Source organism: Salvelinus fontinalis, chromosome 13 (genome assembly GCF_029448725.1).
Source record: "Salvelinus fontinalis isolate EN_2023a chromosome 13, ASM2944872v1, whole genome shotgun sequence".
Lineage (NCBI taxonomy): Eukaryota > Metazoa > Chordata > Actinopteri > Salmoniformes > Salmonidae > Salvelinus > Salvelinus fontinalis.
The window spans coordinates 8,073,496-8,085,995 of NC_074677.1; the positions used below are offsets into that span (position 1 = coordinate 8,073,496).

General features: G+C 47.4%; 1 protein-coding gene across 3 annotated transcripts in view; it reads right to left on the bottom strand.

Annotated features, from left to right (window-relative positions):
- The window catches only part of LOC129868029 (serine/threonine-protein kinase TAO1-like), an 83,017-nt gene that overhangs the window by 25,892 nt on the left and 44,625 nt on the right, over positions 1-12,500 (bottom strand). For all 3 annotated transcript variants that reach the window (XM_055941598.1, XM_055941597.1, XM_055941596.1), the window contains 9 exons: positions 7,147-7,248; positions 6,822-6,867; positions 6,571-6,667; positions 6,168-6,281; positions 5,936-6,027; positions 1,250-1,343; positions 870-951; positions 569-736; positions 24-239 (listed from right to left, as the gene is read on the bottom strand). In XM_055941598.1, the coding sequence (XP_055797573.1) occupies positions 24-239; positions 569-736; positions 870-951; positions 1,250-1,343; positions 5,936-6,027; positions 6,168-6,281; positions 6,571-6,667; positions 6,822-6,867; positions 7,147-7,248 (1,011 nt within the window). The remainder of the gene's footprint in view (positions 1-23; positions 240-568; positions 737-869; positions 952-1,249; positions 1,344-5,935; positions 6,028-6,167; positions 6,282-6,570; positions 6,668-6,821; positions 6,868-7,146; positions 7,249-12,500) is intronic.

Here is a 12,500-nt window from a genome sequence, read left to right on the forward strand (position 1 = left end):
GTGTGTGTGTGTGTGTGACCCACTGGTTTGAGGTGTATAACAGAGCTGTTGGACATGACCGTGTGGTCTCCCTCCATCAGGTCCAGTTCACTGCGGTCGTCATGACTGCGGTCGTCCTGTGCTGCTTCATTCAGACTGTTGACTGAGCTGCTCTGGGAGCTGATAGACATACTGGGGATGGACTGGTTACTGCCCACACTGTTCACTGTGTCTGTACGCCCTGCACCGTGCTCCACCTCCTAGACACGGAGAGAGACACACACACATACAGAGAGGGACACACAGAGACACACACACACATACAGAGAGGGACACACAGAGAGACACACAGAGACAGAGACAGAGAGACAGAGACACACACAGAGAGAGACACACACGGAGAGAGACACACACGGAGAGAGACACACATACACATGCACACACACAGAGAGACAAGAGACGTAGGCAGATAGACAGAGATTGGTCAGATAGTGTGATAAGCGTCTGGTTAGAACTGATGGTATGGAGACTACAAATCACAACTGGAACAAGACCCTCACCCTAACCCCCCCCCCCCGAACACACAGACCTCGTCCCCGTCCTGTGTCTCAGCCTGTGGTCCGTTGTGAGCTTCCTGGAACAGGATCTTCTTCATTTTACGATACTGCAGGTTGTCCAGCTCTCTGACCGCCTCTTTGGTCCTCAGGATCAGATCCATCAGAACAGAGTCTGGACGCTCCCGCTGGACAAACACATGCTACAGGGGGAGGAGAGAGAGTGAAGGAAGGAAGGAGAAAAGAAGGAAGGAAGGAAGGAAGGAGAAAGGTGTTTAAGGAGAGGGTAGGTTATCTTGTTTAAGTCGGGGGGGAAAAAATTGAAAGTGTTCTCACATTCAGTAGATCGTCAGAGTGGGGTCTATCCTGGGGGATTTTCTGAAGGCAAGAATCAACAAAGTTTCTAAAGTAATCCGTCCTGCGAAGAGAGAGACCGGAAACGAGGGAGGAGGAAAAGAAAGGGGGGGGAAAATCAGGAAACGAGGGAGGAGGGAAAGGGGTGGAAAGAGGGGGAGAGATCAGGGGCAAGACAATTAAAGTAACAGTAAAATCCACCTATGATAGAAATGACAGCTAATGTGGTACAAGGCTATCTACTTATGAAAAGATATTGGGCTGTGTGTGTGTGTGTGTGTGTGTGTGTGTGTGTGTGTGTGTGTGTGTGTGTGTGTGTGTGTGTGTGTGTGTGTGTGTGTGTGTGTGTGTGTAACACTCACCAGTCTCTGGACTGCAGTGTAGGGCTCTCGTTCTGCGCTATGTGGTACAAGGCACTCATAGCGTTCATATTAAACAGAGGAGGCTTCCTCTCCGCTGCACACAAGGAGACAGGAGGAGTTACACACACACACACACACACACCAGGGTTTCCGTTAGGACAACATAACCGGGAAGATTTGAATGTACCAGACATCTATATGCATTCAGGTCCAAGAGTAGAAAGAGCCAGAAGGAAAGCTCCAACCTGGCGTAGCCAGCGCCATCAAACAAGGAATATTGGGCCAAACGATTCCAATTTACGTGTCCTTAATTAAAAACAGCCTATAACAAATTACAAAAAAACACTAGGCTTTTTCATGAGTTACAAATCTGAAAAACTTTATTGCTTATTGTTTCCTTGGTTTTTAACATTCCCCAAATAATAAAACTACCATCTCATGGAGATTTGAGCACTAAATGCATCAAGACATTGCATGCATAGACGTATAGGGCTTAGGCTGTCCACAATTAATGATTCAAACACAAAAGGCCAGGGAGGTTTTTTCCAATGCCTCGCAAAGAAGCGCACCTATTGGTAGATGGGGTAAACATTTAAAAAGCAGATATTGAATATCCCTTTGAGCATGGTGAAGTTATTCATTATACTTTGGATGATGTATCAATACACGCCGTCACTACAAAGATACAGGCGTCCCTTCCTAACTCAGTTGCCAGAGAGGAAGGAAACTACTCAGAGATTTTACCATGAGGCCAATGGTGAGTTTAGTGCTAGGCATTTAGCGCTAATAATTCAGTCTCCACTGTTTTTTCAGGCGGCATCTGTAAGCGGCAGTATTGTCAAGAGGCGGTACTGTCATCGAAACAAAAGATGTTCTGCAGAGTTATTAAATGAAGGAAAAGAGAGGAAGGCTCCACACCACTCTGTCACTTGAGTATCTTTGTTATTTTCTGATGATCTCATTTTTCTCTTTTGAAGCTTCGGCGAGTATGTGTGTGTGTTTTCTATACCCGTTCGCTCCTCTCGCTGTAGGCTTCACAGACACGCCAACCCCTTTGGCTGCAACCCTTTAAATTTAGTGTACCCTGCAAGCACAACCCATGTGGAGTTCCCAGTGTATACTTTTTGGCCCTGACAGACATGGATCACCCCAAAGAACCACTGCTACTCCAGCTGCTCTCTCCTCATCGGATGTGTTCTCTCATAGACCAAGAGCATCTGGTCGTGATGGCGGCACAGGACTACTCATTTCTCTTAACTGGAGATCTCCTCTCTCTCTCACCTGTCCATCTCCTCTCTCTCTCACCTGTCCATCTCCTCTCTCTCTCACCTGTCCATCTCCTCTCTCTCTCACCTGTCCATCTCCTCTCTCTCTCACCTGTCCATCTCCTCTCTCTCTCACCTGTCCATCTCCTCTCTCTCTCACCTGTCCATCTCCTCTCTCTCTCACCTGTCCATCTCCTCTCTCTCTCACCTGTCCATCTCCTCTCTCTCTCACCTGTCCATCTCCTCTCTCTCTCACCTGTCCATCTCCTCATTTGAATTCCATGCCATTACTGTCACTTGTCCACTCAAACTTAACATTGTCGTCACCTATTGCCCACCAAGTGCCCTCGGAGAGATTGACACCTTGATAAGCTAATTTCCCTGACGATGGCTCACCACTCATTGTACCGGGCGACTTCAACCTCCAAACGCCAGACTTCAATTCATTTCTTTGCACTCCTTTCCTCTTTTGCCCTCACCCTTTCCACTCACAAGGCATTCAATACGCTTGACCTCATCTTTACTAGAGGCTGTTCTCCTACTAATCTCACTGTAACCCCCCTCCAGGTCTCTGTTCTCCTACTAATCTCACTGCAACCCCCCTCCAGGTCTCTGTTCTCCTACTAATCTCACTGTACCCCCCTCCAGGTCTCTGTTCTCCTACTAATCTCACTGTAACCCCCCTACAGGTCTCTGTTCTCCTACTAATCTCACTGCAACAACCCTCCAGGTCTTCTTTTCGCTTTACACTAAGTCACTCAGCTCTGTCATATCCTCACATGGTCTCTCCTATCACTGCTATGAGGATGGACCTCTCCTCTTCTCTCTATACACCAAGTCACTCAGCTCTGTCATATCCTCACATGGTCTCTCCTATCATTGCTATGAGGATGACACTCAACTACTCTTCTCCTTCCCCCCTTCTGACACCCAGGTGGTGACACAAATCTCTGCATGCCTAGCAGACATCTCAGCTTGGATGTCAGCCCACCACCTCAAGCTCAACTAAATTGAGCTGCTCCTTCCTCCCGGGAAAGTCCTGTCCGCTACAAGACCGCTCCATCATGGTTGACAACTCCTGTGTCCCCCACCCAGAGTGCAAAGAACCTTGGTGTGACCCTGGAGAACACCCAATTGGTCTCTGCAAACATCAAAGCAGTGACTCGTTACTGCAGGTTCATGCTCGACATCATCCGTAGAGTACAACCTTTCCTCACACAGTACCACTCTCCATTATTTTCAAGTATAGTGGTGGCTGCATCATGTTATGGGTATGCTTTTCATCGGCAAGGACTGGGGAGTTTTTCAGGATAAAAGAGAAACAGAATGGAGCTAAGCACAGGCAAAATCCTAGAGGAAAATCTGTTTCAGTCTGCTTTCTACCAGACACTGGGAGCTGAATTCACATTTCACCAGGACAATGACCTGAAAACACAAGGCCGAATCTACACTGGAGTTACTAAACAAGACGACAGTGAATGTTCCCGAGTGGCCGCGTTACAGTTTGACTTAAATCTACATGAAAATCTATGGCAAGACCTGAAAATGGTTGTCTAGCAATGATCAACAACCAATTTGACAGAGATTGAAGAATTTTAAGAAGAATGGGGAAATATTGTACAATCCAGATGTGTAAAGCTCTTAGAGACTTACCAAGAAAGACTCACAGCTGTAAATCTCTGCCAAAGTACTGACTCAGGGGTATGAATACTCAGGCAAATGAGAAATGTATACATTTCATTTTTCAATAAATTTGCAAAAAAAAATTCTCTAAACATGTTTTCACTTTAGCATTATGGGGTATTGTGTGTAGGATGGGTAAACGGAAAAATATACATATTTAATCCATATCCATTTAATCCAATTCCGGCTGTAACACAACAATATGTGGAATAAGGGGTGTGAATAGTTTCTGAAGACAGTTTAAGTCATTCAACTTCTATGATTCAAACAGTTCACCCAAGTGTTTTTGCAAATCTCAATGTTTGGTTTAAAAAAAATAAAAAAAGTTTGGTAAAAAATTAAAAAGCAGTACTAGCATCCACTGTATGATATTAATATTTAAAAAGGAAGAGAAACTTCGGCCTGGCCACGTAGAGCTAGAGAGAGATAGATACGCCGGTGGTATGCTTACAGCAGTTCTTTATACCTTGTCAGATTGGCTACGGGCGTTTGCTATACAGATATAAAATGTACCGAAGGACGCTAATTTGTTCATTTTCCAAATCAGAATATGTTTTTATAAAAGACGATCATTATATTGTTAGATTATAAAAGAGTACCTCTGATAAGCCTAAAAACATTCTACCTCACCTCAAGTTCAACTGAGTCAGTTGGAGCGCTGTTGCACACAGCCTTTATATCATAGGCCTGCAGTAGCTAAAGCTTAAAGGGATACTTCAGGATTTTGGCAATAAGGCCTTTTTATCTATTTCCCCCCCGAGTCAGATGAACTAGTGGATACTATTTTTATGTCTCTGTATCCAGTATGAGGGAAGTTAAGAGGTCGTTTCAAGAGCCAATGCTAACTAGCGTTATCGACCGTCAGTAGGCCTAATAACCACAAAAATATTTAAACTGCCAATTTACTGTTAGTTCCCTTCAGTTGGTATAGCCTACATTATCATTACGTTTAATTCTATTGGTTTCGTTCACCTCTGTAAACGCCTTCACGGCCGTGTGGTTATTGCTGAGGATCACTAGTAACAGTTGATCATATATAGATTTCTTTTTTTTAAAGACATGTAGGCTAATGAAATCCTTATGGAGCGCAGACCAAGCAGTAACACAGTTTGAACCCAACAAACGGCGCAATACTTGACGGTGTCGTCACCCAGTTCCATGGTTGGTGCAGGCAATAGACGAGGGTATAGCTTACTATTTATTGTACAGGTTTGAAGAACTGATAGTGGCCATTTTGAGGATAAGGTAAATAAAAAATATATTTTAAAAATTCTGAATGAATCAAACCACTGGTTTCTTTTGTGTTTAAAGGCTCTCCAAACCTGTTTTTTATGATTCATAAATACTTTCCGAACCCTCAAAATATACACAATCTGACTTTATTTTTTTTATTTTTTTTTAAATCTAGCAATTGGTGTTGAAAAAGAAGAATATGCATGTACTTAGATGGCTTTCTTGTCATTGATTCCTAATGTTCTGAACCCGTCCTCTCCATATATTCTAGTGAGTCGATCGACAAAACTAAAAAGAAAGGTACATGATATTTAAAAGGGATGGCTTCAGATAAAATGTTCCCAAATACCCTATTGAATGAAAACTCTGCGAGAAAATCTGTTGGCCAGCAAGTGGGAAGGTTTTCAAATTACCTTTATTGGCTGGCAATTACTGGCTAACGAAAACCCTAATACACACAGTATGTTAAACATATAAACAATGGAAAACCCACACACCCACTTACCTAGTTCTACACAGGTGATCCCAAGGGACCAGACATCCACCTTTCCGTCATACTGGCCCTCGTCCATGGCCAAGATCACCTCTGGGGCCATCCTGCAGAAAGGGGGGAGGCGGGGTCTATTACAATCATTGAACATTTTGCATAATGGAACAGGTAGAATTAAAAACTGTCATGTGGTCAAAGCTTGCCGTCTGGTAGACCCCCATGACTGTCTGTCTCTGCTGTCCCTCACCAATATGGCGTCCCCACGAAGGAGTTGGCTGGGGAAGCGATGGAAGCGGAGCCAAAGTCAGCAAGCTTGACCTGCCCTGGCTCCGTCAGTAGGATGTTACCTGCTTTGATGTCTCTGGGGGGGAGGGAGTGGGATAGAGAGAGGTGGAAGGGAGAGGGATAGAGAGAGAGAGGTGGGAGGGAGTGGGATAGAGCGAGAGAGGAGGGAGAAAGAGAGAGGGATAGAGAAAGGTGGGAGGGAGGGATAAATAGAGAGAGGTGGGAGGGAGAAAGAGAGAGAGGGATAGAGAGAGGTGGGAGGGAGGAATAGATAGAGAGAGAGGTGGGAGGGATAGATAGAGATAGAACTGGGTTAGTAGGTGTGATGTAATCACCATCCTTCAAACTGTCAGGTAAACCCTCACCTGTGAATCATGTTGTGGGAGTGAAGGTAGGCTAAACCCTGCAAAGCACCATGGGTAATGGCAGCGATCTCCATTTCCTGAAGAGGCTTTTTATGAACTATAGGTGAGAGAATATTTCAGAAAACATTTGCTAAGAATTAAACAAGTTGAGCGTGACGCCATCAAAACACACAGTCTAAGTTGACGACTTGATGCGGTAGAATACATGTCCAATAGAACAGCTGTTGTTTAAAAAAAGAAAAATGTCTTACCTTCTAGAACATCAGAGGCTGAACCCAGACAGTACTCCATCACTAACTGGACACACAGAGAGAACACAGAACACAGAGAACACAGAACACAGAGAACACAGAACAAAGAGAACACAGAACACAGAGAACAAAGAGAACACAGAGAACAAAGAACACAGAACACAGAGAACATTAAGAGAAAGGGGCTAAGAAAGTGTGTGTGAGCTATTGTGTGTGTTCTAGGTAGTAGTCCTCCAAAAGTCCAGTGTGTGTGTGTGTGTGTGTGTGTGTGTGTGTGTGTGTGTGTGTGTGTGTGTGTGTGTGTGTGTGTGTGTGTGTGTCTTACCCATGCTGTGTTTTCTCGTAGGTAGCAGCCCTTGTACTCTATACTGTTGGGATGTTGAATCCTCTGGAGAAACTTCACCTCTTTTATGATGTCCTGCCATTTCTGTGTGTGTTTGTGAGAGAGAATTAAGATGTTTTATTTAACATTTATTTAAAAAAAGGGAACACATATCTTTCTCCAATAATAATATATTGTATAATACAATATCAACATACACATTATACAAATATACATATAAAAATTCAAAAACACAGTAATGGGAAGCACAAATAAAACATCACAATTTACCCAGAAAAACAGTTTCATTCCTCCACAAGTAAGTCCACAGTCAATGATTTAAATTGCCTGAACGGCATCACAACATCAAGATGAAATCTATTTTGAATTTTGTTCCAGCAATATGGTGCATTCAAACTAAAAGCAGATGTACCTAGCTTGGTGTAGACACTAGGAACCTCAAGAAGTAACCAACCCTGTGAACGGGTTAACCAACCCTGTGAACGGGTTAACCAACCCTGTGAACGGGTTAACCAACCCTGTGAACGGGTTAACCAACCCTGTGAACGGGTTAACCAACCCTGTGAACGGGTTAACCAACCCTGTGAACGGGTTAACCAACTCAGGTGTCTATACTTCAACAGCAAAGTTAAATATTTTTTATTTAACCTTTGCTCTTAACTGACTTGCCTAGTAAAATAAATTCTTATTTTACAATGACGGCCTACCTCGGCCAAACCCCTCCCCTAACAGGACGCTGGGCCAATTGTGTCCCTATGGGACTCCCGACCACGGCCGGTTGTGGTACAGCCCGGTATCGAACCAGGGTCTGTAGTGATGCATCTAGCACTGACATGCAGTGCCTTAGACCGCTGCGCCACTCGGGAGCCCTAGATAAGACGGAAGTTTATGAAGTAGTGCTTTGTAAACAAGTAAATGTAGAGATCTAGCGAAGCCTAGACAACCTTCTGATACATGCTGGGTATCAAAACTGTCACCAGTAACAAAACAAAAGGGCATTATGGGAGATGGAATCCCAAAGGTTTAAGAGTAGTAGCAGCTGCACTTTGATAAATAATAATCACCATAAATCAAGAACAGATAAAAAGGTTGACTGAATAATCTGCTTCCTACTGCTTAGAGAAAGGCACCATCTGTTTCTGTAGAAGACAACTTTAAATCTTAGCTTCTTTTTATTTATTTTTCTCCCCTTTTCTCCCCAATTTTCGTGGTATCCAATCGCTAGTAATTACTATCTTGTCTCATCGCTACAACTCCCGTACGGGCTCGGGAGAGACGAAGGTCGAAAGCCATGCGTCCTCCGAAGCACAACCCAAACAAGCCGCACTGCTTCTTTAACACAGCGCGCCTCCAACCCGGAAGCCAGCCGCACCAATGTGTCGGAGGAAACACCGTGCACCTGGCCCCCTTGGTTAGCGCGCACTGCGCCCGGCCCGCTACAGGAGTCGCTGGAGCGCGATGAGGATATCCCTACCGGCCAAACTCTCCCTAACCCGGACGACGCTATGCCAATTGTGCGTCGCCCCACGGACCTCCCGGTCGCGGCCGGCTGCGACAGAGCCTGGGCGCGAACCCAGAGACTCTGGTGGCGCAGTTAGCACTGCGATGCAGTGCCCTAGACCACTGCGCCACCCGGGAGGCCCTTAAATCGTAGCTTCTTAACCAGATCATCTATGTGTTTTTTCTTAATATCAAATCAATATCCAAATGCCTCAGTATTTATATACGGGAAGAAGTTCGATTGGAGAACCATCTAATGAGCGAACATGTAGTCCATGTGAAACATTCTTACGAGAGTTTAAAAACATGTATTTTCTTCTTACGTTTTAAAAATCAGCAAAGGACTTCTGTATACAGTTTTGACACAGCCAGATCAACCGCATTCATAATAGTATTATCCACATATAGATTACGTTTACAAATTTGTATCAGATTGGTCAATAGTGTTTATATAAAACAGTGAAGAGAACAGGTCCTAAAACGGACCCCTGTGGTACACCTATATGTACTTTCTGAGAAATTCGGACTAATAACCCTGTCAATCTCACGACGGCCTGAGTTCTTTCACTATGATAATGATCAAACCGTGAACAGGGGGGGGGGGGGGTTAGAACCCAGGCCTATCGAGGACAACTTTAAAACTGCATGATCAACAGTATCAAAAGCCTTTGACAAGTCCACAAACAAAGCAGCACATTTTTATTTTAGGGTTTAAAGTGTTAAACATAGAATAGAGTTCCACACTCTACATATATAGTCATTGATTGGGTAAATCACCAACGTTTTCGGGCATCACTGTGCCTTTTTTTAACACCTTTATTTAACTAGGCAAATCAGTTAAGACCAAATTCTTATTTTCAATGACGGCCTAGGAACAGTAGGTTAATAACTGCCTTGTTCAGGGGCAGATCGACAGATTTTTACCTTGTCAGCTCGGGGATTCGATCCAGCAACCTTTTGGGTACTAGTCCAACGCTCTAACCACTAGTCAACCTTCCGGTTACTAGTCCACAGCTCTAACCGCTAGGCTACCTGCCGCCTGCCAAGCTCTAACCGCTAGGCTACCTGCCGCCTGCCAAGCTCTAACCGCTAGGCTACCTGCCGCCTGCCAAGCTCTAACCGCTAGGCTACCTGCCGCCTGCCAAGCTCTAACCGCTAGGCTACCTGCCGCTTGCCAAGCTCTAACCGCTAGGCTACCTGCCGCCTGCCAAGCTCTAACCGCTAGGCTACCTGCCAAGCTCTAACCGCTAGGCTACCTGCCAAGCTCTAACCGCTAGGCTACCTGCCAAGCTCTAACCGCTAGGCTACCTGCCAAGCTCTAACCGCTAGGCTACCTGCCAAGCTCTAACCGCTAGGCTACCTGCCAAGCTCTAACCGCTAGGCTACCTGCCAAGCTCTAACCGCTAGGCTACCTGCCAAGCTCTAACCGCTAGGCTACCTGCCGCCTGCCAAGCTCTAACCGCTAGGCTACCTGCCGCCCGCCAAGCTCTAACCGCTAGGCTACCTGCCGCCCGCCAAGCGCTAACCGCTAGGCTACCTGCCGCCCCTCAAGCGCTAACCGCTAGGCTACCTGCCGCCCCTCAAGCTCTAACCGCTAGGCTACCTGCCGCCCCTCAAGCTCTAACCGCTAGGCTACCTGCCGCCCCTCAAGCTCTAACCGCTAGGCTACCTGCCGCCCCTCAAGCTCTAACCGCTAGGCTACCTGCCGCCCCTCAAGCTCTAACCGCTAGGCTACCTGCCGCCCCTCAAGCTCTAACCGCTAGGCTACCTGCCGCCCCTCAAGCTCTAACCGCTAGGCTACCTGCCGCCCCTCAAGCTCTAACCGCTAGGCTACCTGCCGCCCCTCAAGCTCTAACCGCTAGGCTACCTGCCGCCCCTCAAGCTCTAACCGCTAGGCTACCTGCCGCCCCTCAAGCTCTAACCGCTAGGCTACCTGCCGCCCCTCAAGCTCTAACCGCTAGGCTACCTGCCGCCCCTCAAGCTCTAACCGCTAGGCTACCTGCCGCCCCTCAAGCTCTAACCGCTAGGCTACCTGCCGCCCCTCAAGCTCTAACCGCTAGGCTACCTGCCGCCCCTCAAGCTCTAACCGCTAGGCTACCTGCCGCCCCTCCACTCTAACCGCTAGGCTACCTGCCGCCCCTCCACTCTAACCGCTAGGCTACCTGCCGCCCCTCCACTCTAACCGCTAGGCTACCTGCCGCCCCTCCACTCTAACCGCTAGGCTACCTGCCGCCCCTCCTCTCTAACCGCTAGGCTACCTGCCGCCCCTCCTCTCTAACCGCTAGGCTACCTGCCGCCCCTACACACTAACCGCTAGGCTACCTGCCGCCCCTACACTCTAACCGCTAGGCTACCTGCCGCCCCTACACACTAACCGCTAGGCTACCTGCCGCCCCTCCACACTAACCGCTAGGCTACCTGCCGCCCCTCCACTCTAACCGCTAGGCTACCTGCCGCATCGCCCCTCCACTATAACCGCTAGGCTACCTGCCGCCCCACCACTCTAACCTCTAGGCTACCTGCCGCCCCTCCACTCTAACCGCTAGGCTACCTGCCACCCCTACACTCTAACCGCTAGGCTACCTGCCCCCCCTACACTCTAACCACTAGACTACCTGCCGCCCCTCCACTCTAACCGCTAGGCTACCTGCCACCCCTAACACAGTTACAACAAAAGTGGCTGTAATAGTGCTATGACCAAACCAGATTGGTTTACATTCAAAATACATTTCTCAGATTTAAAAAAAGACCGAAGTTCTACATTTAACAAGGATTCTATAATCTTAGCTAGACAAGGAAGCCTTAAAATGGGCTGATAATTACTGAGAAAGAAAGAAAAATAAAAGAGAGAGAGAAAGAAACAGAGAAAAAGAGGTGGAGAGAGCGAGAAAAAGAGGTAGAGAGAGACACAGAGAGAGAGACACAGAGAGAGAGACACAGAGAGAGAGACACAGAGAGAGAGACACAGAGAGAGAGACACAGAGAGAGAGACACAGAGAGAGAGACACAGAGAGAGAGACACAGAGAGAGAGACACAGAGAGAGAGACACAGAGAGAGAGACACAGAGAGAGAGACAGAGAGAGAGACACAGAGAGAGAGACACAGAGAGAGAGAGACACAGAGAGAGAGAGACAGAGAGCGCGAGACAGAGAGCGCGAGACAGAGAGCGCGCGAGAGAGCGCGCGAGAGAGCGCGCGAGAGAGCGCGCGAGAGAGCGCGCGAGAGAGCGCGCGAGAGAGCGCGCGAGAGAGCGCGAGAGAGAGCGCGAGAGAGAGCGCGAGAGAGAGCGCGAGAGAGAGCGCGAGAGAGAGCGCGAGAGAGAGCGCGAGAGAGAGCGCGAGAGAGAGCGCGAGAGAGAGCGCGAGAGAGAGCGCGAGAGAGAGAGCGCGCGAGAGAGAGAGCGCGAGAGAGAGAGCGCGAGAGAGAGAGCGCGAGAGAGAGAGCGCGAGAGAGAGAGCGCGAGAGAGAGAGCGCGAGAGAGAGAGCGCGAGAGAGAGCGCGAGAGAGAGAGCGAGAGAGAGCGCGAGACAGAGAGAGAGCGCGAGACAGAGAGAGAGCGCGAGACAGAGAGAGAGCGAGAGAGCGAGACAGAGAGAGACACTATTAAAGAATAAGCTATAAAAAAGATGCAGACTGCTGTGCATTTATTTCGGTGGAGACATTGGTTCTTTAAATCAACCAACATCCCTGGGTAAATCAGATTACAGAGTGAACACCTAGCCCACTCCGAATGAACACAATCTAAAAGACAACATTGTAGGTCTTCTTCTTCAAAAAACGAATGATCTCATGTTCCCGACTGCCTCGGTCTCCTGGTGGGCGACTCTCATCGTAC